Genomic DNA, 27,713 nt, shown 5'->3' on the forward strand with positions numbered 1-27,713 from the left:
TATGTGGAGGGCTAGTACCTAAAAGCAGGTGGAAAGGTGTGATGTTTTAAGAGAGCCTTGAAGGAAGAGAGTGAGGTTGTTAGTGCAGTGAAGGACAGAGGTTGCTCCACGTGTAGGGGTGTTTAGTGGAATGAGAGCAGGGCGAGAGAAAACAAAGGTGAAGGGGGACAATGGCTTGGGGAGGTCGGAGGGTACAGGACGTGATGTTGGAGGGGAGTAAAAGAGTAGATAATAAATACAATATTGGCTTCTGGTCTGATTTTCAGATGTGCTACCGAGTGCCAACAGTTCCAGCTGACTTCAGTGGGCATGTGACAGTACAGCACCTTTGGAAACCAAAACACATTTGGTTGCTGCAAATGTCTCAGGATACTTGTCCACTCCTTTCTTGGTAGAGTTCAAAAAACTGGCAAGCACTGTAGGGTGGTAGGTTTTCATTGAAAAGACTGAGCACCATCTGTAGGGCAGCAATGATGGTGTCATGCTATAAAAAAGAAGAAAAATGCTCCCATTTTGCAGGTAGAACAGCGGTTCCCAACAATTTTGAGATGATGACCCATTTTGACAATTCAGTAAAACTTTGTGACCCAAGGCAATTCAAAACCACAGGTGGGGGAGGTTCTCCCCAGGAAAACTTTTTTATAAATCTTGATTCACCGGTCCGCCTGCCCCCGCCGCAGTCTTCAGCCCCAAAACACCCTCCCCACCCCCCGGCTTAAATTCCTCGCAGCCCCCGTACCTACCTCACATGAATGCCACTGCTGTCCCCTCCTGCTCCTTCGCTTGGCCACCACTGTCGCCTCCTCCTCCACACCGCTCCCCCAGCTCTATTACGTCCTTCCCTCACCTGTAACATGGGCAGTTCGCTGCCCTGCCACGCTGATATGGGTCTCAATTTAATTGGTTTTAGGGACGGATCCCTCCTCCAGCCATTAAACCAATTAAACTGAGTTCTCTCTCAGTGTGTCAGGACAAGGACAGGGAGCTGGAGGAGAGAGTGGTGGTGGTAGCAGGAGCCATAAATAGCTCCTTAAAGAGCCACATGCGGCTCCGAGTTGCCCAGCTGGCAACCCTTAGAAAATCTAATGGCAACCCATATTTGGGTCCCGACCCTTAAGTTGGGAATCCCTGAGGTAGAAGCTCACGTCAGCACTTATACATGATTTATGTGAATACATGTGGGTACAAATACGCTTACAAACATTCTTCACACAATAACTGCAATTTCCATCTGCTGAAAATATGTTCCTCATCATTGACAGAATAAACCACATGTAAGAAATAAGGAAAACAATATAGAATGCAATTTTCAACAAAGTTTATTTTGGTGAGGGTACTAGAGGGACAGATGGTAATAACTTATACCAGGTGGGACAATATATCAACCCTTTCTCTGGTTGCTGCATTAATAATCTGTATAAAAACCACCGCTAAAGATTTGACTTTGACAAGACCTGAGTGAATAACATAAATAATAGTCTGCTGCAAAAGCTATCACTCCAACGCAGCTGAGAGTTTGTTTAAAAAGATCTAACACCTGTTTTCCAAAACAAAATTACAAAGATAAATTCAAAACATGAGTTTATTTCAGTGACTTATGAATTAAGTAGCAGATACTCTGTTACTAAGATTCACTCAGTGTGATAATCGCAGATTGTAAAACATTGAGGGCAACTTCAAAAAACAACAGACATCCAGCTGCTCTTGAAGTTTTGCAGTGTCTACCTCTTCATTCTTTTATCTTTTAAGCGTAGAGAAGGTACAACAGCACAACATAAAAGGTGAAGAACAGGCCTGCAGCAAAGTCAAATGCTCGGACTGTATCTATGGGGAAAATAGCAAAGAAAAAAATGCATGTTAAGAACACGTCTCAATATATGTGAGCTTAGAGTTCCAGACCACAGTCTGAACTTTAAATATTTTGCATGGAAGTATTTTGTAAGTGAACCTTGTATCTTTCTGGTAAGTTTATAGATGTCAATATATTAATACACCTGCTACACCTATATAAATATAACACCCCAATCCTGGAAACGCCAATATATCATGCATGTGAGGAGTTCTTGTTCATGGCATAAGTGTTCAGAGTGTCATAGGCATATACCACATATGTGGTGGTGCCAATGAGAGGTGCAGGGTGGAGTGGTGGTGGTCAGCAAAACCCAGTATGGGTGAAAGGGGGCATGGCCAGGAGTTCTGGAAGAAGCTTCAGTTAATCTCCTTTAGGTGTCTCAACTGGAAGCTTATCTGGGCTTTATCAAGTTGGCTACGTACCAAAGCTGCTGCCCCACCCACATCAGGAACAGAGACGTAAAACACAGGGGCTACGTCTACACTAGCCAAAAACTTCAAAATGGCCATGCAAATGGCCATTTCGAAGTTTACTAATGAAGCTCTGAAATACATATTCAGCGCCTCATTAGCATGTGGGCAGCTGCGGCACTTCGAAATTGACGCGGGTCACCGCCGCGTGGCTCATCAAGACGGGGCTCCTTTTCGAAAGGACCCCGGCTACTTCGAAGTCCCCTTATTCCTATGAGCAGATAGGAATAAGGGGACTTCGAAGTAGCCGGGGTCCTTTCGAAAAGGAGCCCTGTCTGGATGAGCCGTGCGGCGGCGAGCCGTGTCAATTTTGAAGTGCCGTGGCCACCTGCATGCTAATGAGGTGCTGAATATATAATTCAGCGCTTCATTAATAAACTTTGAAATGGCCCTTTGCATGGCCATTTCGAAGTTTTTGGCTAGTGTAGACACGGCCAGGGAGTAATTGCCTTCAGTCCTTTCAGGTGAATCTCCCCTTTGCATGCAAGTGAGGTCACTGGCACGAGGCAATGTAATATATACCTCCCTTCTCCATCAGCGAAGAATGTGGCCCATAGTTGTTACTTAAAGATCAGTCTGTTATGTTAGGGAATCATGTCACTTACAAGGTTGCAGCCTTTCCTGAAGTTACTGCCTAAATGCCCCACAAAGGCAATTCATAGTACTCTTATATTACCTTTCATTTTGTTTCTCTTTTGTGGGCTTGGGTAAAGTGCCTTTCCTGCTCCCCTCCCGCTGCTGCCCTCTGCACAAATCTGATTGGGAGTGGATGGATAGTGCCACTCCAAAAAAAGAACACAGAATTAACTACAGGTTGAACTTCTCTAATCTGGAACTTTCTCATCCGGAAAACCCTGTAATCCGGCATGGTTTTAGTTAGCAGGCTGACCGCTTATCATGGGTGTGGCCAAGTTTTCCGTGGTACCATAGTTTGTTTACAGCCCCCAGTCGTGGCTCTCGGTGCTCTGTGCTGTTATTTAGCTGTAATTTACCCCGGAATGTCTTCTAAGAGCTGAGAAAGCAGTGGACGTGTTCGTAATGCTGCTAGACAGTACTGACCATCTGTCATCCAGAGAATTCTCTCGTCCAGCACCAGTCAGGTCCCACGGGTGCTGGATGAGAGAGGTTCAACATGTAACGAGCACCTGGGAAGGGTTAAACCAATGGAAATTAGGGAAGAGAATAAGTCCAGGAAGATATGGAAAGAGAGCAGCAGAAGCAGCAGCTCTGAGCTAGCGCAGAGAAAGTGTTTGAACTAGGAAGCTGCTTGGAGGAGAAACATTTGCTGCACCATTGCTTTTGAAAGGGAATTCTTACTGGAGCCAAGTGGGCAGCTGAGACCACATTGCAAGGCCCACCAGTTTGTATTCACAGTGCATGCCAGCACCCAATGAAAAGACAGGTTGGGTGTGCACCAGCAAAAGAGAGGGTGAGGGACAGAGCTCCTTCCACGCCACAGAGCCTGATGCACCGTTGGAATTGGTAGCACTGGACCACATGAAAGTAGAGCCAAGTCAGAACAGTGAATCCTATATCCTGACTATGGGTAGATCACTAAGGGGGTTCCGCCTTCCTCACTGATCTTGTAATGGTGGACGTGGCCAAGCCATGGGGCATGTCTGGTACCTGGGGATGGGTGTGTTTATGAGGTGATGGGTATGGGACAAGATAAAGTTTAAGAACCCTTTCCCCTTCCGTTATCACTTGTTTCCACTCGCTCTGCTGTTCTGCACAATCCTAATTGGCTGCAGCAAGGGGACGTGCCGCTGCAAAACATGGACACAGAATTAACTACAGACCGCCTGGAAGGGTTCACACAAGTGAGCTGATGGTGGAGGAATGGGGAGAAATAAGCTGGGGAGGATTTGCAGAGAGAACAAAGAAAGACAGAACAAGCAGCAAGCCTGAGCTGGGACAGAGACAGAGTCTGAACTAAGCAGCTACTTGGAGAAGAGCCAGCTGCTGCACTAATGCTTGCATGGGGAAGGGAGGGACTTTCAGACACAGCCTGGAGCTGACAGAATAACTGAGACCACACAGCAACCCCCATCACTTTGAGCACATAATGTGCACCAGAACGCACAGCTGTGTTGGACTGATCCTGGGGTGGAGAGTCTGTGTTTAGCCATTTGTGGGCAGGGGTCTCCTGCTATACCAAGTTGAGGAGATCTGTGTTACTGCATCCCCTAACCAAAGATCTGGCATTGGGTCTACTCCTGGATAAGCCTGCGTTAGATAACAGTGTTGTGTTCTGTTCTTAAGCATAGTGCTTGATCCTGGTGTGAATTCTGACCCTCTTGGGAGCAGGCAATTAGTGTTTGTGCAAAGATACGAGGTTAGTACGTATTTCCTCGATCCTGGGAATCTCTTACCTAACACTTGGCACATTCTTTTGACCGGTCATCCACTATGATAGGTGACACCAACTTAGCAAACTTTTCGAGTGAACAAGGTGATGTGCAGCCAGGCAGCCTGAGTGGATAAGGATCCATCAAGGTGTTGTTCCGAAAGTACATTTCAATGCTGTAGTGCCTGATTTACAGCACCCAAAGAAAGAGGAAGATTAGAACCTTACAGATGAGATTTCCTGTTCAGAGACACAGACATCTGCAAATTACAGTCTTTGTTAAGGGAAATTATTGTAGAATATCTTCTTCAAGAATAGAGACCTTGGCAAAGATTCTAAAGTTCAGTGCTCCTTAGAAATGTCATATCACTGCTAAAGTTGCGGGTCATGTCTGCAGGCCCTTTTGAAATCTTTAGATAAATGAAAACCATACCAGACCCTATGTAAGATATTACTTGACTGTGATATGCTTTAAGGGGTAGCTAGAAAAAGTATCGCTGCCACTTAGGGATGCAGTCACATTTATCTGTTCACGTAAGTCCCACCACTAAACCTAAGTTCTCTCTTGGTCTTTCTCTCTCACACTCTCTCTCTCTCTCTCACACACACACACACTGTGATTTCAGTCAGTTATTAGTTTTGAATGCATTAAATTCAACATTATGACTATATATATTTCACGAGGATGCTTTTCTCTCAAAAGTAATCTAAGGCATTAATGAATTGGTATCTGAAAGCAAAACACATTTGGTTGCTGCAAATGTTTCAGGATACTTGCCCACTGTTTTCTTGGTAGAGTTCAAAAAACTGGCAAGCACTGTAGGGTGGCAGTTTTCCATTGAAAACATTGAGCGCCATCTGTAGAGCACCAATGGTGGTGTCATGCTAGGAAAAAGAATTGAAATGGTCCCATGAAGCACAGTAGCTGCTTTTAAGTGGAGGTTTGTCACCTGTACCTGCAATAACCTTTTTTCTTTCTAGGAAGGGACGTTAAAATAAACTCTGGTTGCCAACTTCCTTTTTAATTTTTGAAAAATCCATCGCTCCCTTTCGCAGGAAAACCCATGGGAAGGTGTTGATAGGAAGGAGGATGGAATCCACATATTTAAGGCCCTTGTCTGTAAGTTTGATGTGCTACTTATATACCATTATAATGGTTGTGTTTTATACAATGTCTAGAACTACACATACCTTATAAATTGCAACAAATAATTTGTTAAGATTAAAAATATAGTTCTCATTTGCCTCTTAGCACCATGCCAGCTGCACAAAGTGGCTGTAAAGATGGTGCAATATAGTGTAGACTCCAGGGCTGTGTATGCACATGCTGCTTCTTCTGGAAGCGGTACAGTAATGAGCTATCCAGAAGATGCTAATGAGGCACAGATGCAAATTTTCTGTGCCTCATTAGCATATCATCACGTGGTTCAGAGTCCTAAAGAAGCTCTTCCGGACTCCAAAGTTTCATGTGCAGACATGCAGCCTGCAGGGATCTTCCAGAAATTTTGGGGAAGAAGAGGCTTCTGGAAGGAGGTTTTTTCCTTCCAGAAGATCCCCGCAGGCCGTGCGTCTGCATGTGTACTTTGGAGTCCGGAAGAGCTCTTTCCGGACTGCACACCACATGCCTATATGGTAAAGAGACGTGGAAAATTTGCATCTGTGCCTCATTAGCATATCATCACGTGGTTCAGAGTCCTAAAGAAGCTCTTCCGGACTCCAAAGTTTCATGTGCAGACATGCAGCCTGCAGGGATCTTCCAGAAATTTTGGGGAAGAAGAGGCTTCTGGAAGGAGGTTTTTTCCTTCCAGAAGATACCCGCAGGCCGTGCGTCTGCATGTGTACTTTGGAGTCCGGAAGAGCTCTTTCCGGACTGCACACCACATGCCTATATGGTAAAGAGACGTGGAAAATTTGCATCTGTGCCTCATTAGCATCTTCCGGATAGCTCATTACCGTGCCACTTCCGGAAGAAGCAGCACGTGTAAACACAGCCCAGGTGACATACAACTGGCATAGCCGTCTCAAGTACAGATTACTCCTGGGAGATGTGGTTGAAGTACTGTTATATTCTAATGGGCCCCTGCTAGCAGAACACCACCTTGGTAGCTTCTTGCAGCAGTCGGCCTCTTAGACAATTCCTGAAGTTACATTGCACTGGTAGGGGGGGCAGTCAAGTATTAAAACAGGAAGTTGCAAGGAGCAAAGCCGCCTTTCCCAAGCACAGGTTGCTAAAGATGAGGAGTAAATCCTATGTTTTTGTTTGTTGCACATCACAAAAACACACAGTTCTATTCCGTGTGTTAAGTCCTATGACAGCCTATCATACCACTTTTCGTAACTTGTAGCAGGATGTAATCTTTTGCTTTTAAGATCGAAAAGTTGTTTCAAAATACATCAGTAACTTCGCTTACAAATCTTCATCTGCCTTTGCTCTTCGTACGCGTCAAAAGAAGCCCATTTTGTTGAATTCCCACTAGTAAACATATCAGTCCAACAGATGGGAAAAACAAAGGTACTTACTGTAGAAAAGACCATCAGTTTTCTCTTGTTCGATGGTTTAATAGCGTTTTGCATGCTTTTAAGAATAGCTTTCACCAGGACACCTTAAAGAAGATGGAGAAGACAGCAGGATGTTTATGCAAAAAAATATATTCAGGTGGAAGCCCAAATGCAGAGATCCCAGGTATTGAACAGCAAGAACTCTTTGTGAATGTACAACAGTAATTCATTTACACTTTACATGGAAAATGGAACATGACAGTGGATGTTACATAAATGAAAAAAAAATTAATCCTAGGTTGATCATCCATTCTGTTTTTACTAGGACAGTCCCTTATTTAAGCTGTCTCACAGGTGTTCTGACTTTTTAAAGAAAATAGGCAAATTGTCCCACATTTTGCAGGGCTCCTGTTCCCTGGCACCCTGTGTCTTGGGGTGGCAGCCTCTCCTGCCAGGGAGCTCCTCCACTGGATGGCTGCCCTGTTCCCTGGAGCTCTGCACCTTGTAGCAGCAGCTCCTGCTGCAGGGGAGCTCCGCTGTGGGGCAGCTGCCCCATTCCCTGGCACCCCATGGTGACAGCCCCCGCTGACAGTGAATTCCACAATAGGGTGGCTGCCTTGTTCTCTGGTGCCCTATGCTTAAGGGAGGCAGCTCCTGCTGCCAGGGAGCCCCTCCATGTGTTGGCTGCCTTGTTTGCCAGCCTCCCACACCTGAGGGAGGCAGCTCCTGCTTCATTCCCTGCCCCCCGCCTCACTGGGATGCTTTGGAACACCCCGCCCCTGCCAGGGATTTCTGGAGCCCCAACCCTCCACTCCCCTTCATCTCTGGTGTCTCCCCTTTGGAGGCTGCACAGCCCCCATCCCTGGTGCCTCATCCTGGAGCAGTAGCCCCCATCGCCTAGGAGCCCTGACATGGGACAGCTGCCCTGCCCCCATCCCCAGAGACCGGTGTCCCATATTTGCCATATTTAATCCAGGATAATTGAAGAAACAGGAGCATTAAAGTCCAGATTAGAATGCTGCTGAGAAACTGGTTGACAATCCCTGCTCCTATAATTAGCCTGCGTTGCCTTCTCATCACTGACATTCACCTCTAATAGCAGCTACACATGAGAGAGAAATGTTTCAACTGTTCACTTGCCGTAACTTCTGATTATTGCCTTTTTGCTCAAGGCGTGATTCTTGAGTCTTTTAGCCTAGGGCACATTTCCTGTTCTCTCATTACAGAAGTGCCCTAAAATCCGCTGAACCAGCCAGCAAAGGAATCCTTCTGATGGCACCTACACCTTTCTCTTCCCTGCTCCCACTACAGGGGCCTGACAAGGGATGAACAGATGTTGCTGAGGTATCCCTGCACTTTAGCAATCCCTGCTGCTAGAATAGCCCTGGGTGCCAGCTCTCAGGATGGCCTGCCTGAGGTTTTTCTGATTTACTCTGTGGCTGGAAACAGTGCAGAAGCAGACTCAAGATCAGAGGGCTGCGAAGGACACTGAATCACCTTTCATCAGCTGTACCCAGAACGCCTTGAGAGCAGGATTATGTTTGATCCTCATTAAGGTCACTGCAAAGGTGTTTCCAAGCTTGACATTAAATAAGAGGGGGAAAAAATCAAAGCCTAATAAATAGTTAGGTTTAATATATTGGAGAAGTAGAACCTCGACCAGGTCAAGGCTGCTGTCATTCATGTCTGGCTCAGGTCAGAATGGCCTTTGAATCTTCACTTAGGATTTCTGCAACCATCTCTTAAACTAGGGTAACCAAAGGCACGTCTAAACCTGACATCCCCGGGACCAGGGAAATGTCAGGCTTCAAAATCCATTTTGTCATATCTAGTACGGTGTCCTGTATATTTAGAAACACATTGTGGTGCCATTTTAACAAGGAGCTTTGCACGAGTAAAATTAGTGTCGGCATATAGTATCAGCTCCTACATTCCTTTCTCCGTGCTATGTAATAGTTTATTTACCTCCCTGTAGTTGAGCTTTCTCTTTTGTTTTGTATATCCCAAACAGTGACTGCAAAGACAATGTTGCCAGCCCCTTCATCTTGTCCATTACCTCTCGGGAGGCCCATTTAGGGAGAGTATAATTATGAAGACTCTGTAAATAAAAAAGAAAAGTGAAAATTTATTTTTTCTCTCATTTTCTTTCCCCCAAGCCCACCCTTTCATTGTTGTCTTTGGACTCCTTGTGGCTCTCTCCCAGTTCCTTTGGTGTATTCTTTATTTTCTAGTATCTGCCCCAGAACACCCTTTAGAGGAAGGTTTCATCTTGGAGGGGGCCCCAGTGGAAATGTAATTCTCTTGCTGCCGTTGCCTTCCTTCTTGGTTTCTGCTAGTGTGAAGGTTTGGAAAGGAAGACACATGACTGCTCCTTCTCTAATACAGATTCTGCCAGGCACACTCTAGCTCACAGTGGGGAACTATCATTGCCTGGCTGCCAGTTCCCTTTTCTAACCACTGAATGGACAATTCTGCTACCTCTTATTTTCAACATACAGCTAAGTATTTCTACACTTATAGGAAGTTGTAGTAAAGAAAATACTCCACCTTTTCTATTAGCAAAAACCATTATGAGCTTCTCAGTGTGCTAACTAGACTCTACCTTGTACAGAATGGGAAATAATAAAAGGACATGGATTTTAGTGTCCTCTTTTAATGGTATGATTAATCAGAGGGATGAATGAAGAATAGTTTTCTACATTGTAAATGGTACTCGGAGAACATGCTTTCCCCATGCACTAAGTTATGCCTTATTATCATTTACCATTCCTCAAATGATGCCGGAAAGAAACTAAGCTTAGGATGGACCCGAAGATCAGTCATTACTGTGTTTGGTTGAAACCACAATGCACTGTTTAGGAGAATCAGATCTTCTGAATTAGTTTCCCTCTCTCTTTCTCTTTTAAATACCTCACAATGCAGAGTATCGTATGTATTCCAGGCTTTGAAATTCTTCAGATCTTTCAGGGTGTTCATGTCATATCCTGTATTAGCTGACATAGTTTTTAAAACCCCCTGAAAGAGAAAAATAAAAGGACACACACACAGCAATGTCTCAAAACAGCCAGAGACATGTTCCTCTGGACATGTGGCCCCTCATGCTGCAAACTCTTATACATGTGCTTAACTTAACATGTGAATAATCCAAGTGAAGAGTTTTTGTTGTAGTTGTTGAAGTTCTCACTCAGGGACCCTAAATGCTACTCCTTTTCTGTTTCTGTGACTTCCTTTTCCTCATCCTTGCTATTCTTCGTTGGAAGGCTCCACCTGCTGACTTCCTCTCTCCCTGCCTTGAGTACTTCACAACTTCCCTCAGCTCTTCAAGAGAGCCTTCTGAAGTGAAGCTCCCCTCTTATAGAGAGAGAAGGCACTGGGGAAAGGGGCAGAGGAAAAGAGGAATAAAGGAAAAGGAAATGGAAACCTTAAGGAGGAAGGGAGATGGAGAACCTCTGGGATGGGATGGAGGCAAAACGCAAAGGGAAGAATTAAGGAAAGAAGATTGAAGAACAAATTACATAGAGACAGGAAGCAGGAGACTGCTTGGATGACTGGAAAAGGACAACATTGGTATGGGAAAACAAACCACCTGCTTTCCTCTCCCAAAGAAGACCACCGCAAGGGGAACTGAGGCTTCTTAAATGTGGGAAGGGGAAGGTTGGTTGAGTCGGAGCAGTTTGATGGGGTTGGACATGCATCCAAAGTTTAAATTGCTTCTTGAAAACTCTAGGATTCTCCCATCTTTGTTTCATGTATATATTTTACAAATTTGATACATGAATTTGCAGCTTGTGTCCTTGGGACAAAGCATCAAAACCAATTGCTGTAAGGTTGCAATATATGGAACAAAGAATGCTGTGAATATGGGATTTGAGAACTGCCTGAAAAATTATATCATCTTTGGGGTTCTGTTAGTAAAATGAATCACATGAAAAACAATCTAAATGTTATCAGAATGTGTACACTATAGCTGGCAGCCAGATATCCCCAAGCATCTAAGACTGACTTCGGAGAAATCTTTCTAAATCGAGCAATCCTGCACTTTGTCTCTGGACCACCAGAGTGAGAACACATTTGAGATCAGCTGTCCTAGACTACTAGTCCTGTGAAAACGAAGCCTAATTACCCTGAAGTAAACTGAACATGTGAGATGATAGCCCTTGCTCATAGTGAATGATTTATATCAATTTGAGTTTGTTTTAAAAAGAAAAGAACATGCAATTTATTGTTTGTGAAATTTTTCTTTCCTTCTCACCCTGTGGGGCTTGAAACTGACTGACGTTAGGCAGGGCTATGACTTGCTTATCCATTATGACAACCTATTTATGCACTATTTCCAGATCCTATTTGTCAAGTCCTTTTCAGGTAGGCCTGGTCTTTGGCTATGTCTCTCAGGTGTGTGAAAAATCCAACCCCCCAAGAGACCTAGCTATATTGACGTAACTCTTGGTATAGACCAGCACTTGGTTGATGGAAGAATTTTTCAGTTAACATAGCACTGGTCTACCAAGGTTTCCTCTTATTTTTTCCATCCATGGGTGGAATAAATTTTGTTATGTGCACTAAGGTGTGTGCGGATGTACATACCCAATAGAAACACATGCGCTGGTCTCTCCTGGGAGGTCACCCAAGCTCTCAGCTTACAGGGAATATGGTCTACATCAGGGTTAGGTCAGTTATAGCTACATTTCATGGGAGGTGAGGAGGAAGAGGTGTGGCTTTGCAATATCCATGAGAGACATCACCTAGTTTAGACCAGGCCTTACTGTGCACTAATTCAATTGAGTAAGGTTTCACAATTGGTGCTGTTGAGGCCCTTGCTATGTGCTCATATGGGGGGCATAAAGGGACTCTGCCTCTGTACACCTATGTGTTCTCTACCTCTACTATGTGTAGCAGAGGGGGAAGGAGAGGAACGGTTGTTGGCCTGCTTCTTCCCTTCCCACGCTGTTGACTGTGGGACGGAGTGAGGCTAGCTAGCCCAGCAGGGCTGATGCAGAGTGGGAAGTAAACTGCAAACCAGAAATGCCTGGCAGAGTTTTCCTTTCCCCATAAAACAAGGAAGAAGCAGGAACCAACTAATGACACTGAGTCTGCTTTGTTCCCAAAGCAGCACTAAGAGGCACTGCTTCAGCAGCTACCCAATGTAACAGTGGCTGCTGCATAGACTGTGCTATATTGTTCAAGGCCTTTTTACCCCTGTTTAACTTATTTCCTGCTATCGTCCCCACGGCAGGAGATGTTTGAGGGAATTGGGGTTCAGATGTGTCACAGGCCAAAACAGACATGTTGCTCATTTTGGGAGACAGGATGCAAATAAATAGCATTGTAATGAGTCTTGCACAAGTAGAAATGCTCGAGTTGGTTTCACATTGTTTTTGCTTTGCAAGTCACATCATGAAATCTTCATTTTGCCACAGTTTCAGCAGAGTAATCATATTAGTATGATTGGTTTTGTGTGACTCTATAATGCAGGAAATTGCTGCCTCTGGAATATTTTCAGTCTCATTAGACTATTTAGTACAAATTAAATATAACCCAAAATAGCCTGAGCTAGTTAGTGCTAAAGTTGCATCGAAAAATGAAAAGGAACTAAAATAAAACCTAAGTTAAAACATATATTTAGGGGACTTGCTCACTGTGCTAGTATATTAAGAATATTTTATAGCAATATTAGCCTGTCCTGTGGTAATTTTGTTTTTAAGAGGTTATTGTTCCTCGGAGACAGAAACAGCACTTCAGTAAATGAAACAATGGAATGTCACGATCCCTTAAATTTGCATTTGTTCCTTTTTGTTTTACCATGAAGGATCTCAACTTGTTTTGGAATTGACTTGATGCCTGGGTTTCATTCTGAAGTTCAGCAAAACATGGACAGTTATCAGAAGGAAAGTGCAGCATCTGAAATAAAAAAAAGTTAAACTCATCATCTGGGCAGGCATTTGGAACAGGATAGCTGCTGGGATGTAGGTGTTACAAAGCTTGGCATCACAGTGTCTAACTTTTAGGTGCCTAGAAAATAACAGGAACAACAGTGGGAGTCACAAAGCCTAAGAAAGACACCTAAGTTCCTTATACAATGAAGGGGTGCTTTAGACTATGATCCACAAAAAGTCAGCATGGTAAGATGGGAAGCTGCCCGAGCTAGAGGGTGAAGACAGGGATGTGTGCAAAGCAGTGCCTCTCTATCTCTCAGAATGAGCTGCCTAAGTCCAGGCTGAAGAAAGCTGCGTATCTTTGCTTAGCTGGCCATGAATGGGAATCAGTCCCATGGTGTCACGCGGCTGAAATGCCTCAGATACTTCTTGCGGCATTGTGTGTGGAGCAAGGCAGGTGCCACACTCAACAGCTGGAGGAGGAGGGGTGCCCGTCTGTTAGCTTTTTCCCCAGGACTTTTTCAGAGGACTCTCCTGAGATGTGAGGTCTAAGTTCAACTCCCCTCTCCCAAAGAGGGAAAAAGGATATGATCAGGGATCGCCTGGCTCTCAGGTGCATTGCCTGGTCCTTGAACTAAGGATATTCTGCTTTGGGCTTTTTCAGTTTCTCTTGTGGAACTGTTGCACTGTGGATAAATAATGAGGAAGTGAAGCAGGGGGACTGGACCTGGGGCCTCCCACAGCCCAAGTGGTGCCATGAACACAGAACTACAACATCATTCTCTTTTTCTTTCTTTCTGCCAGTGACTGCTCCCTTGTGGGTAAGTACTTAAGCAGTCTGTCATTTAGGCACCCAAATACCTTGGTGGATCTGAACCATTGTGATTCCTTATTGAATCCAACTTAGGTTTTATGCTGCATCTATCACTGTGCAAATCCATTGGTGCAACCTGTCATACACTTGGTGAATTTGGGCATTGGAAGATTCTGCTGGCACGGCCAGGAAGCTGTTAATCTATCTGATCCTTGGCTGTTAGAAAGAACCTCTGAAGCTGCTGTATATAGCTGCTCTGAGAGCTGGCCCATTTCTCTGGATCCAGTGTACACAGGTGGTTTAAATTATTTTGTCACACTTCTCAACCCCTGAGCCACTCCAAATGCAGCCCAGCACTGGAACCTATATATTATCAGGCCCTCCAATGCAGGTGGAGCTAAGGGGGAATTGCCTCAGGGCTCCATGATTTAAAGGAGACAGGAGCTCCTGGCTGCTACTGCTGCAGTTACAGCCTGGGTCCCTTAAATTGCCACCAGAGCACAGCTCCACACAGCAGTAAAGGCTGGGATGGGGTGAGGAATGCCAAGGTCTGGGTGGTGCTTAGGGCTGACTGCTTAAGACCCGCAGACTTCTGGGGGTCTGGAGCTGGTCCCACCCCACACCTTCCACTTCGGCCTGCAGTGTCTCTCGGCCCCACTATATATTAGACTACTGACAGTTTGATTTCTTGGTTCAAATCCTGGTCTCAGATCCATGTGTAAAACATGGCATTGCTTTCGTGGCACTACAACCACATTGTACCCTGTTTGCTATTGTGTATTCTTGGGAATAAACAAGAAACAGAAATTAACTGTGCTCCTAAATATTGAAAGCTTGTCTATGAAATTCATCCCTAGACAGAGAAGCCGCACCGCTGCATGTCACTTACCTCCTGCAAAGTACTTCTTTGATGGCTTCATTGGGAGTTAAGTGTCACATGTCTTGTGTTGGCCTTCTCTGAACAAGCGTGAATTTAATTCACTGGGGTAGACTGGGCAGAATGTATGTCCAGTGCTTCCCCTTGTAGGTGGGCCTGCTTCACTGAGGCATTAATACAGCAGCTGGAGCAGCTGCTAGCAGAGAGGCGTTATTGTGGTTTTATCTCCATGGTTTGAGCATTGGCCTACTAAACCCAGGGTTGAGAGTTCAGTTGGGTTGGGGGGGGCATCATTAAGGGATCTGGCACAAATATATTAAAAAAAAATTAAAAGGATGGTGCTTGATCCTGCCAAGAGGGCAGGGGACTGGACTTGATTGACTTCCTGAGGTCCCTTCTAGCTCTATGAGATGTGTGTAACTGGAAATATTACTTGACCTCCTGAGAGCATGTTCTTTCACAATAGCAGCGCACCTTGGAAGCTCACAGCTAAGCTGGAAGAGGCTTTGGGATATTGTTTTATTGCACAATAACAAATTCCTTTTGTTGTATGGCTTAATTGCTGCCTTTTGGTTGTTATCACTTGAGCCACTCTCTTCAGTTTCATTAAGCAGTATGCATTTCTGCTGCTTGTCAGTTCTTAATAGATCACAAGAGGTGAAGAAAATACTCTGGTTTATGACTATATGATACTTTGCCTTGATCTCCCAGTCTGCCTGGCTTGCAGCTTGAAAATACCAACAGACATTAGGAGATGGGGCCCTGGTTCTACAGGCGGTTGGCTTATTAAGCAGAAACTTCAGGTTGCTCCAGGAAGCCATTGTAATTAAACTTTAATGCCCCGCCTTGGAAAGTTTCAGACCTGACAGGGAAGAAAACCACTCATGCAAATGCCCTTGCCATCTCCCACAGCTCCCTCTCCCTGTACAGCAGTGACTCAGAAGGTATGATTTAGATAAACATCTGTTAGGCCTGATGCTTATCAAAGCCTCTTCCCAGCTGCACAACACCCTTCCTTTTGCTTCATTTGAGGGCAGCGTGAGTTTCAAGCTGAATCACACTACATTTGATCCAATTTGCTTGAAGCAATCCCTCCCTCCATTTCACTTTCCTACATGGCTTCAGAATGGGGTGATACCCATGAACGTCTTTGGAGTAGACAGGGATGGTGGCCTAATGACCATAGTAGCCCATCCTCTGATGACCCTGCAGACGTGGTGAATGGTGGTTTCACCATTGCTTGTTTATATTTCCCCAAACAACTGTAAGTAGGTAGCTGTTTCTGTGCCTGCTCTCCATGGCCTGCACAGCGCCTGATTGCACCAGCTGACCCATTTGTCCCAGAGTCAGTCAGGAAGAGTTTGTTTATGCTATAGTTTATATGCTACCTGCTTTATCAGTTTTTAGATAAATTAATTTGGTTTGTATGCATCTAATGGCAGAGCCTGTCTTTCAATTATGTATTTATATAGTGTCTCACACAATGAGGCACCAGTCTGTGATGGAGGCCCCTGGGTGTGACTGCAGTACAAATTAGTAATAGCCACACAGGGATAATTACAATGGCTGATGCAAATTTTTTTGCTTGGCTGACCTCTGGAGCAAACCTGTCAGGCAGGGAAGAATGCAAACTAAATTTAAACCTGAAGCCACCTCAAGGCTGACTGATGTCTGGCCAGTAGGGAATGAACCTGTCCTAATGAAATGACTTTTGTGGAACTTTCTCAGCTTCTCATCCAATCCCCAATGCTATTCTTGACAGGATAACTTCAAAGATTCACCAGGGAGGAGAATATGAGGAGGAATGCATGTCAGAGGCTCAGGCCCTGTAGACTTTCATGCAACGATTTGGCTGGCATGACAGCATGTGGCGCTTTCACAAATCAACAGCTATGGAAGGTGTTTGGATTGAATATGTTGGGTGGGAGGATTTTTTTTATCATCTCCTAATTTGTGTTCTAACTGAAAAATCAGAGCCAAGGTGGAAAGTTTGCAATTAATACTCACATAGTCTTTGTCTAGTGGCGCAGTGTGAACTGGGATGGGTTGCCAAAGGATCTTGGGATTCCAGATCTGGTGTCTCACTGGTGGGAAAAGGCCGGCGAGGTATACCTGAGCACTCATAAGAGTTCGATCATAGTCTGTGCTCTGAACGAAAATCTTAAAGTAAAATGACAAAAATTATTTTTTTCTTAAAAATTAACAAGTGGGCATTTTTATCTGCATCCATTAGCCCAGTGTTTCAGGATTTTAGGGAAATGTGGTATTGTCATATAGTTTCCCTCCCTCTGTTGTGTTTTTCTGAAGTTCTTTTAGCCCTTTATATGATACGTTGTATGGCCAGAATGCTCAAATTTAAGTGCTTAAAATTAGTCTTCTTAATCTGTATTTATGCATATAATTAAATGGCCTGATTTTTCAGAAATGTTGAAATTTTGTTACTATATCTCTTGCTTTAGTATGGGGGTGGGGGGTTGATTCAGTAGTACAAGTGTCACAGCCAAATGGTGGTAGAGAAATTCCATTCACATAAACTCTAATACTTACCTCACGTCGGTCATACGAGGCATTCAGGAAGTCTGAGTATCTTTTCCGTGTATACTGTCCAAGCTCATACTGCTGCTGCATTCCAATCTGTGTGGACCGCAACACAGGTGAGTGTCAGTTTTTAGATGACTGTGGAACATTAATAGAGCTTTCCTTGCCGCTCTTCCCTCTGTCTTCAGTGAATTTTTCAGGTGATCATGAACCATTTTTATGACATATTGGCTACGTCTACACGTGAAGCCAACATCGAAATCGCTTATTTCGATGAATAACGTCTACACATCCTCCAGGGCTGGCAACGTCGATGTTCAACTTCGACGTTGCGCGGCACCACATCGAAATAGGCGCTGCGAGGGTACGTCTACACGCCAAAGTAGCACACATCGAAATAAGGGTGCCAGGCACAGCTGCAGACAGGGTCACAAGGCGGACTCAACAGCAAGCCGCTCCCTTAAAGGGCCCCTCCCAGACACAGTTGCACTAAACAACACAAGATACACAGAGCCGACAACTGGTTGCAGACCCTGTGCATGCAGCATGGATCCCCAGCTGCCGCAGCAGCAGCCAGAAGCCCTGGGCTAAGGGCTGCTGCCCACGGTGACCATAGAGCCCCGCAGGGGCTGGAGAGAGAGCATCTCTCAACCCCACAGCTGATGGCCGCCATGGAGGACCCGGCAATTTCGACGTTGCGGGATGCGGATTGTCTACACGGTCCCTACTTCGACGTTGAACGTCGAAGTAGGGCACTATTCCGATCCCCTCATGAGGTTAGCGACTTCGACATCTCGCCGCCTAACGTCGAAGTTAACTTCGAAATAGCGCCCAACGCGTGTAGCCGCGACGGGCGCTATTTCGAAGTTAGTGCTGCTACTTCGAAGTAGCGTGCACGTGTAGACACAGCTATTGTGTGCTTTGTGCATGGTTTTCAATGTAAAAGTCCACTTATAGCCTTAAGGTAGCATCAGTGTACTAGGGCGCTATCCTATACTTTCTAAGATTTTGAGGGTGTTAAGTCTTAGTTCATGTCCTGTTGGGAGAGATCTTAGCCTGATTCTACTTTCACTTAGATCTTTCAGACTGATATACTGCCACTCACGACAGCAGTGTTATCTCTGATTTATGCTGTGGGGTATGTGTGAAAAGAGTAATGCCTATTAATTTAAGGAGTCAGTTAGTCCTGAATGAGCATGTTAATTTTTTTGATCTAAATACTTATGAAGAAAATGATAGGCTTACTCATAGTAACTCATTGTTACCAAATTATTTATCTTACTCCTGCATTTGTATCTTGACTCTCATCTAGGGTGACCAGATAGCAGGTGTGAAATAACAGGATTGGAAATATTGGGGTTTATAGGCACCTATATAAGACAAAGCTCCAAAATACTGGGACTGTCCCTATACATCTGGGACATCTTGTCACCCTACTTTCATCCCTTCAGTTACATTCGGCCAATTTGTGTTTGGTGTAACAACAGCTGCTAGAGTTCCTTGGGGTGGTATTCTCTCCAAAGCTGTGGGAAGGAGCCCTTAACCTCTAGCAACCAAAGATGTATTCTTATTGCACTGAAGTTTCAGAGAGCCACAAAATAATTTCACTTAGTTAGAATAAAAATTATGAATGGAACATTTAGAATTATTAATGAAAGTGGAGTAGAGCAGCTTTCTAAAATCTAAGACAAAGACTTTTTTTGCTTGCCTTGCCTGGACTTGCAACACAAATACAGGTCTAACTGGCATGCTTTTGTACCTTATTATTTCTTTATTTCAAAATTTAAATTGACATTTAACTTACTGCAGCCACCTTACCAGGAAGGGTTGCAATACCTTCTACCCATTGGGGCCTACAACCACTGCAGACCCTGAGGCAAGGTGGAAGGGGGACCTAGCTCCATGCCCCAGAAGGGGTGGAGCCAAAGGCAGAAGGGGGTGGAACCTAGGACAGTCAGCCCTTAGCACCACTCAGATTGTGACGCTGCCCCCTCCCACCTTTACAGCTGTGCTGAGTGGCAGAGCTGTGCTGCCAGAGCACTTCAAAGGGGCCCAGAGTTCCAACTGCCACTGTGGCCAAAGTAGCTGTGGTGGTGGCTGGACTCTGGACTCTTGCAATGCCAGGCCCTGGGGCAGCTGCCCTTCTGTCCCTTTCTCCCTCCAATCCCAGTTGGCAAGCCTGCTTCTACCTAGGCTGAGAGTCACATCTGTGGCTATAAAGAGTCATGTGGAATTTAACAGCCATTGATGGACTATCACCACATTAATGGTTTAATGTATGAATTACACCTACTCTGTTAGTTGCTAATGCTTTGTCAGGCACACATAAGAAGCCTGCATAATTTTTATTGCCTTAAAGTTCCCATTTCTGTGAAAAGCCAACCAACCTTGGTAAGTTGTCCAAATCCCTGCGGCCATTCGCTTTCTTTGTGAAGAGAAGTTGGAAAGCTTTCAACTGGAGTTCGGTCACCATGTCGAAAAATCTAGTGAGATGAATCAGACAGAATTAATTATCTTTGGGTTTTCTTTTTTCTTGTCCACAAAACTAGCATATCATTTTAGTCCTCGCACTGCTTTGCAATCCAAAGACTTGGAAAGTCTGAAGAAACACAGGTCAATGCATCAGCATATTGATATCAAGAATATATTTAGGTATTAAGATACCATTCGGATGCCCATTAAACTGTGAAAGGCGAGTGCAGTCTGATGAGTTTTCCTACATAAGGCATAGAAGTATATTGTCCAAAATTTTAAAAGCTCAATGCCAGAGGTAAGTATCCAAATCCATGTTTATGTTCCTAAACAAGAGGCCTGATTGACTTGTGAACGCTCATCTGTGAAAACCAGAACACTGATTCAGAGGCCTAAATATGGATTTATGGTCTTAGATTTGGCACCTAAGTTTGAAAGTGTTGGCTATTGATTTTTGGTAGTATTATTTAGAATATTATTTTCATGTATTTCAATTGAAGTCTAGACTCAATTGAAGTCTAACCTTTCCATTTTCACTCTCATTCCTCTGTGGTCACACTATAAAAAAAATCACCAGCTTAGTAAATATTTATTTAGTGCTACTCCCCCCCACACTCTTGCATCAGAGCAAGGCACAATCTGACTGCATTGGCTCTAGATACTAAAATATGTAAACTTACTGTTATCTCCTATTTTGTTCGCCTCAGAAAACAATACTGTTCTCATAAGCTTGAATTCTAGAATGTACTTCCATTACCCTTAAAAATAGTGTCTATTAGGTTTTTTTGTCCTTTACATATGTCTGAAATGACTGGTGTGCTGTGTAAATCTGATTGATTTTAGAAGGTACCTCCCTAGATTTAGGGTGCAGTTGGAGTGAAATCCTAGCCCTGTGAAGCCACAGGGAGATTTGCCACTGACTTTCATGGAACCAGGATTTCACCCTTCGAGTTTCATCCAGGTTATAAGCAGAACAATTGAGCTACTTCACTTGCACATGCAAGGCAAGTGGTGACATGAGCTGTACATTAGAGGATGTAAATGATTGCTTAGGTAGTCATTTTATTCCAGAGTGCAAAAAAAGTGCCAGCCCTACATATTCTGTTCCAAACAACTCTTGAGTAACTCTGATTTTTCCTTGTCAACTTGCTCACGCTTAAAGTTTACAAAAATGCCCCTCCAACCACCTTGTTACCCTGTACCCTATTTAAAATAAATCTCAGACTTGTTGCATCACTTGGCCTTTGCAGTATTTATAGACTGGATGCCTCTGCAGAATAAATGCATCACTCTTTCACAGTGCACTTAGATTTTACAAGTCACTTCATTATAAATAATGCTTTCAATTGCTACTGCACCCTTTCATTCCAGAAACTCAAAAAGATTTACAAATATTAATTAATCCCCACACCCCCCAGAACCTGCTGTGAGGTACTTTACAGATGGTAATCTACAGAATATAGCTTTTAACCACACACCTTAAAGTGCCAGTTACTATGCCCACCCTACCTGCTAGCCTTCATTACCACGACACACAAACAGGAGGTGCTCATGTTAGCAATAAAGAAAAACTGCTAGTGCTTTAATATGAATATAGCATCTTGCTAGACCAGACATCCTAACACCAACAGCAGCATAAGGAAGTTTTCTGTAAGCTGCTAGTGATGTCAAAAATGTTGCTGGAGACACCTGAATTGAGTGTGTAAATTCCTGAACTCAGGCGATGGCATGTAAGCAAAGCAGAAGCTGATTTTTGGTTTCATATTTATATGTAATTCTACATGGTTTTGTTACTGATTTAAAATCTTAACATAGTGTTTTTAATCACTTCTCAGGGTACCCCTAATGAATAAAATATTTAAGTAAAGAGCTGTGTTGCTTGATGTTTGTTTGAATCAGGTGGACAGGGTAGAATGGAATATGGGACACACACATCTCGGTTTGCTGTTGAAGAAAAGTTGCTTATTTCTTTGCCCAAGTTTTTGTCATGTTGGCATAGCATAAGTTTGTTGTGGAATTAATTTGCTCTTTTGGAGCAGCTGATGCCTTTGCTAAGAATGAAAGCTAAATTCCCAATTAAAAGGTAGCAATGTAATTTCATGCATGCAACTGAAAATACAACTTTGTAACAAAGTATTTTTTTTTCTAAAGTAACTGCGTGGAAGTTGCCCAAACCAACTCCCATTAAAGTCTCCAGAAAGACTTCTGTAGACTACAAAGACTATTGGATCACCATCTTGGTACAGAACTACCTCATGTATTAACTAGCAGCAAGTCATTGAAATCACGGTAGACTTGTAATAATAGCTCTCAGCATCTTACAGTCTGTATGTAACATAACTTTTTGCATATTCTTCAGTTCCAGCTCTCCTGTTCAAGAATATTTATGGTGATGAATAAAACAGCCTTGTAGGTCTATCTCGGTGGGTAAAGAGCGGGAACATGCATGGGAGTTTTTAATACGAAATATATAAACCAGCATCCTTTCTTAAACTGTATTTGCTGTGTTGATTTGTATTTACTTTCACTATATTGTAGTAATGGGAAATGTAAATAAAATTTAGTTATGGTTCAAATACTAGTTATTTGAGAGTTCCAGATGATAGAAAGCCAGATATGACAGAGTTTACTGTATTCCCAGTCAGCAAGTTTTTGGCAATTAAGATAGCCCATGTCACAAACCAGGGTGACCATATCTCTGTGTCCCAAATAAGGGACAGGGAAATACATGGGGGGAGGGGCTGCTCCTCCTGACTCCACCAAGCCCCAGGGAGCTGGGAAGGAGGGGCAGCCACTTGCTTCCCCCAGGACCCCTGGGGAAGCAGCAGCCACTGGTCCTTCCCAGGAGCCCCCCGGGAAGCGGTAGCTGCTGGCCCTCCCTGGGAACCCAGGGAAGCGGCAGCTGCCGGCATGTCCCGGAGAACTGGTAGCTCCCGGCACTCCCCAAGGCCCAGGGAAGCAGCAGGGATGCAGCAGCTGCCCACGCTTCCCCAAGGCTCTGGCTCCAGTAAGTGACTCCTGCACAGCTGCTGGTGGAAAAGGTCAGTGGAGGGAGGGCCCAAATACAGGACAATCAGTGCCTTTTAAAAATAAGTAGGGATGCCTTTTTGGTGTCCCAGATATAGGACCGTCACGCCCAATACAGGATGGATGGTCACCCTATCACAAACAAAGGAAGAGGTTGAGCATATAAATTAAAAAAAAAAAAGCCTCCTTACTACAGGAGTATTTGAATAATATTTATAAGCAGGGATTCCTTCCCTGTTCTGCTCTTCTTGTCTCTTTCTTGCCTGCTTTTTTTCCCCTTATTTTGTTTCCTTCTCTCTATATGGGGCTAAGCCAAAACCCTGCACTCCAATTCTAGATGTTTGGGTTTGAACTTCACAGATGAGATCCCACTCTCCTTGCATAACTCTGAGCAGAGAAGTTGACAGCTGTGAGTGGGGGAGGATGTGTGAATCACATGGAAGCATTACATCGCCACCACTTGCTCCTGGGCACCAGTTTGGTGGCAGAACTGTAATGCACATAAAAGAGAGGAAGGGGAATGGCTGGTAGGAACTATTGGAAAACATAATACATTCTGCTGAAGTATATGACTCTGGGTAAATATGAGCCCCTCATGCTGTGCCACACTAACCCCAATGGAGGGATCATAGACGGACACCAACCAGTGGGCAGGCAAAGCAACATGACAGCAAAACCAGCCATGCTACCCGTGCCAGGAAATCCATAAAGGCTGGGATGCTGAGCATGCTTGCTTAAGCGACCAAAGTGTTCAGACTATTATAGTTTCTGGTTTCTCTACCTGTGTGCCACACCCCTCTGCCTCTTCTCCAGAACTGCCTAACCTGTGTTGTAACAGGAATGGTGTAGTACAACTGCAGTTTCTTAGAAATCACTAACATTTTAGACCAGTGCCTTCTTTTCTATATCCAGGAGCAGGGAATATATGGCTCTGTGAATCTGTGATTTATAGATGCAATGTCTCTGAGGTTCATTTCTACCTAACTTGATTCTGCTAGATATTTCCCATTTTTCTACCCGGTCAGATTTGATATTCAGCCTCAGGGCTATGCACAATAACCCCAGCGGAGGTGAAATTTACACCTCAGAAGGAAAGTCAAAATTACATTTTGACAAAGTGACTTAAATTATTCCTGCTCAGTCCAATGAATGAATGGGCTATACAGCACAAAGCGCACAGTCAGCACTGAGGTGAAAGTCAGCTGGAGAAAGCTTGGCAGCTTTTCAGAATGTGGAAAAGTCCTGAAAGTAAGAAAAGGGACTCTTTGTCTTGTTTATTGCTGCAGGTGTGCTTTATGCTGTGATTTTTTGTTAGGTGGGAAAAACAATAAAAAAAGGGCGGGGGGGGGTGAAACTTGTTTCCATTTTGCCACATCAAACGGGAGCGGGGGGGGGAAAACAACCACAGACACAAAGAAGGGGGCCCGATCAAATACATTTGAAAACCATCACTGCTATAGAGAGTTCCATTCTCCAGGTGGTGCTACTTTCTGATGCCACCTGTGTATTCAGTGCTCTTTTACTCACTTTAATATTCTTCTAAGGTATTGCTATATATACACACTAAAGCAGTGGTTCTCAACCCTGCCAGGGGTTTTCCAGGTGGTCCAACAACTCATCTAGATATTTGTTTTCAATATGCTGCATAAAAAGCACTAGCAAAGTCAACCTGAAATTTCATATGGGCAATTTTGCATTAGCCATGTGCTGTGACACTTTTGTATGTTTTATGTTAAAGTGAGGTGAAACGTGGAGTGCACAAGACAAATCAGGCTCCTGAAAGAGATACGGCAGTCTGGAAGGGTTGAGAGCCCCGGCACTAATGAATGGGACAAACTTTGAACAGACTGCTGAAAATAGAGTTTGGTTCTCTCTTTGCTTGGTGCCTGCTCCAACTCCATTTGAGGCTGTCACTGAGGTCAGTGGGAGTAGGACAAGCTATTTTGGCTCATGAAACAAGCCATGTTCCTGCCAGCGTCAGCCAATAGAGACATAAGAAATATCAGAGATTTTCTTTTTTCTTTTTTTGGCACAGACTGTAGAGTAAGGACATGATAAATCTGCAGTGTCCAATACACTATCCCTCTGCCACATGTGGTGACCTGACACCATGGTGTGGCGAAGAGGAGCTGCACACTCACAGCACTGTCTGCCCACTCTGTGCATGCACCCCATCACTGGGTGAGACAAGCGCATGGTAGCAGTGATGGAGGTGGCTTCGAGCTGCAGGCTTCTGTGGCCCTGGTGGCAGCTGCACAGCACAGCATGGTGCCTTCTAGCTGCTGTGCTTGTGGTACCTCCAGCATGGGCAGGTGGTATAAGAGGCTAAGAGAAGAAATGCCTGTCCTGGGTCTTAGTGTTCAACCTCTTCCTATGTCTTATCCCTATTCTGACCCTACCTGAGGGCTTCCATAGCAGGCTGTTGCTGCTTGCGGACTGGTGACTCTTCCCCCAAAGCAGATCTGTTAATTTAAAAGTGAAAAGTCTCCCATCTTGCCAGGCCTATTAGCATAACACGGAACCTGTGCAAGAGCCATTCAGTGGTAATGAAGCCATTTAACAGTCATATGCCAACCCTGAATTTACTGGCAAACCAGTTGTGCATTATTATGTCTACAGGGTCCGAGTTTAAAAGTTGCTTTAAAATATATTTCATTAGTATGTTGCTGAAAATTATAAAATCACATCCTTGCATGAATATTTACATGCACAATCTGAGCATTCAGTTAAATGCTTGAATCTTCAGAAAGGAAGTTTTTAAAATAAATTCTTCAAAAGCCCAACCTTTGCTAAATTACACATTTTAATTCCTAAATTCCAAAAACTTGCTTCCAAAGTCTTCTTGTCCTTTCTGTTCACCCATACTTTCCTTTCACCCGCCCTGTTGAAGAAAGCCCGTAAAGGAGCAACATTCCTTTTCGTCCAGATAGCTGCACAAATGAGTTTCCTTTTTACTTTTGACAATTTGATGAACTAATCAGTACCATACTAAGATATAAAAGCCATTGATATGCCTAAAATCTCTGGAAACATATTTTTAACATAAATATATAGTGAAATTTCATAAACACATCTTGTAATGAAAATTACACCCAATAAATTAGTGTTCCCTTTTTCTAAAAAGAGTGAACTTTTTTTTATGAACACACTAAACCACTGACTGAGTCATTTAAAATAGTGTCTCTTTAAGTGAGTTAAAATATGGAGTAATCTAGAATGATTACTTTAGGAAGGCTTACGAGTATATTTAAACTATAAAATCATCTTAGAAATACTGATGAAGAGAATGTAAAACATGAAGAAAATGTAAAACAGAGAAGCCCGGCATCATGTGTTCCATAATATTTAATGTTGTACTCCACAGGATAACTGACTTGTCCTTTGTACAAAGTTTTTGCCAATAAATCTCCGACAGATTTCAGGGTATATTACAGAACTTTTGACTGACATTTTAATTCCCAAAATTTAGTGCTTTTAATTATGTATCTTCTGCACGCTCAGTCTTTACAATTTAACATACAGTGGAAAACATGCCCCATTTTCTTTAGAAAAAATTTGTAGAATGGTGCTTTTTTGAAATGTTGTTTGCTACATTTGGGTGCAGGGATTTGGCTGGAAGGGGTGAACACAGAGAAAAGGAACAGAGTGAGGATGGAGTGGGGTCTCGGTGGAGTACTGTGGGGGCCATCAGCTAGGGAGCTTGCATCCCCAGGCAGCTGTTTCACCCACTGCCCATGGATAACAAGAGTTCTTTTTTATTAACAATCACCCCAATGCATAGGATTCTGTATAGGACACAACACTTTGAACTGAATTGTCTTTATCCCAGTCACATCTGTCTGTCTGTCTATCTATCTAAAAACATATAGTGAGGCAAAGGGGATGCTACATTGTTTAGGTATAGACTTTAAAAGTAGCAATGAGCCATGAGAAATTGTTGTGGTGTATCCAAATTCATTTTAATTAATGCAGCATATACAGTGGAACACTAAATAAATGAGGCTTCATATGCCTCTGTGCACTGTTAGGCCAATTCAGCCGTCATAAAACATAAATCACATTCATTTCTTGCATACCTTCCATTTGAAGATCGCATACCATTTTAAAAACATGAATGAATTTAACTTTGAAACAACTATGCTTGGTAAGTATCCTTAATTCTGCATATGGGGAAACTAAGGCAAACAGAGATTTTTGACATGGGCACACAAAGGATGGAAGGGACAAACGAGGACAGAACCCTAGTCTCTTGCCTCCCATTCATGTCCTTTCACCACAAATCTTGAAGGTATTTTTTATCATGAAAAGAAAAAAATCTTTAAACTTTAACTGATTTTATCTTGATTCAAATTTGCCTGTAAGGCTTGATTATTTTCTGTATACAGAAATACCTACCCTATTTCTTTCCTTGTGGAATTTGCACAAAGAGGGGTTGCAATCTTGCATTTTTATCAATTCCAGGAACACAACACTACAGTCATTACCAGCAATTAAATGAAGAGGCCACCTACTTACCACAATTGCAAATTTCAACTGTTTTTCTGCAACAGTTTGATGAAGCAGAATGAAGAGAAGACTGAAAGTGAAGCAAAAATTCCTGGAGTTGCAAGGAAGCCATGTCATTGCCATCCTAGAACCAGATGGAAAGCCTTATAGCTACAGTAGTTCTTCAGGTTTAACAACCTGAAGTGAAGCTGTACTTTCAAAAGGAGAAAAGGGGTGGATCTTCTTCCTGCATATGTCAAATGCAAGAGAAACTTGAGGATGATTAAGTAACACATGCATCTTTTAAAATAATTTTTACAGCTTCCATTCTACATTCTTAAGACCAGTTTCAGTGTTGTCAACTATCACAATATTGTCATGAGTCTCATGATAATTCTTGTTTCCTTAACAGACATGCTTTTTGTGAGCCTGACTAATGATGTTTGAAGATGTGTAGTT

At 43.5% G+C, this 27,713-nt stretch overlaps 1 protein-coding gene across 1 annotated transcript; it reads right to left on the bottom strand.

Moving 5' to 3' along the window:
• Positions 1–4,694: 4,694 nt before the first annotated feature.
• LOC142008803 (prostatic acid phosphatase-like) lies at positions 4,695–27,398 on the bottom strand. Its single transcript, XM_074986112.1, has 10 exons — positions 27,285–27,398; positions 19,658–19,753; positions 17,280–17,366; positions 16,740–16,892; positions 12,968–13,066; positions 10,079–10,183; positions 9,134–9,266; positions 7,190–7,272; positions 5,448–5,554; positions 4,695–4,854 (listed from the first exon to the last, which is right to left on the bottom strand). Exons 1-10 carry the CDS (start codon positions 27,396–27,398, stop codon positions 4,695–4,697), a joined length of 1,137 nt encoding a protein of 378 aa, XP_074842213.1.
• Between the last annotated feature and the right edge of the window lie 315 nt (positions 27,399–27,713).

This window comes from Carettochelys insculpta, chromosome 2, assembly GCF_033958435.1.
Source record: "Carettochelys insculpta isolate YL-2023 chromosome 2, ASM3395843v1, whole genome shotgun sequence".
In the NCBI taxonomy this organism is placed as follows: Eukaryota; Metazoa; Chordata; order Testudines; family Carettochelyidae; genus Carettochelys; species Carettochelys insculpta.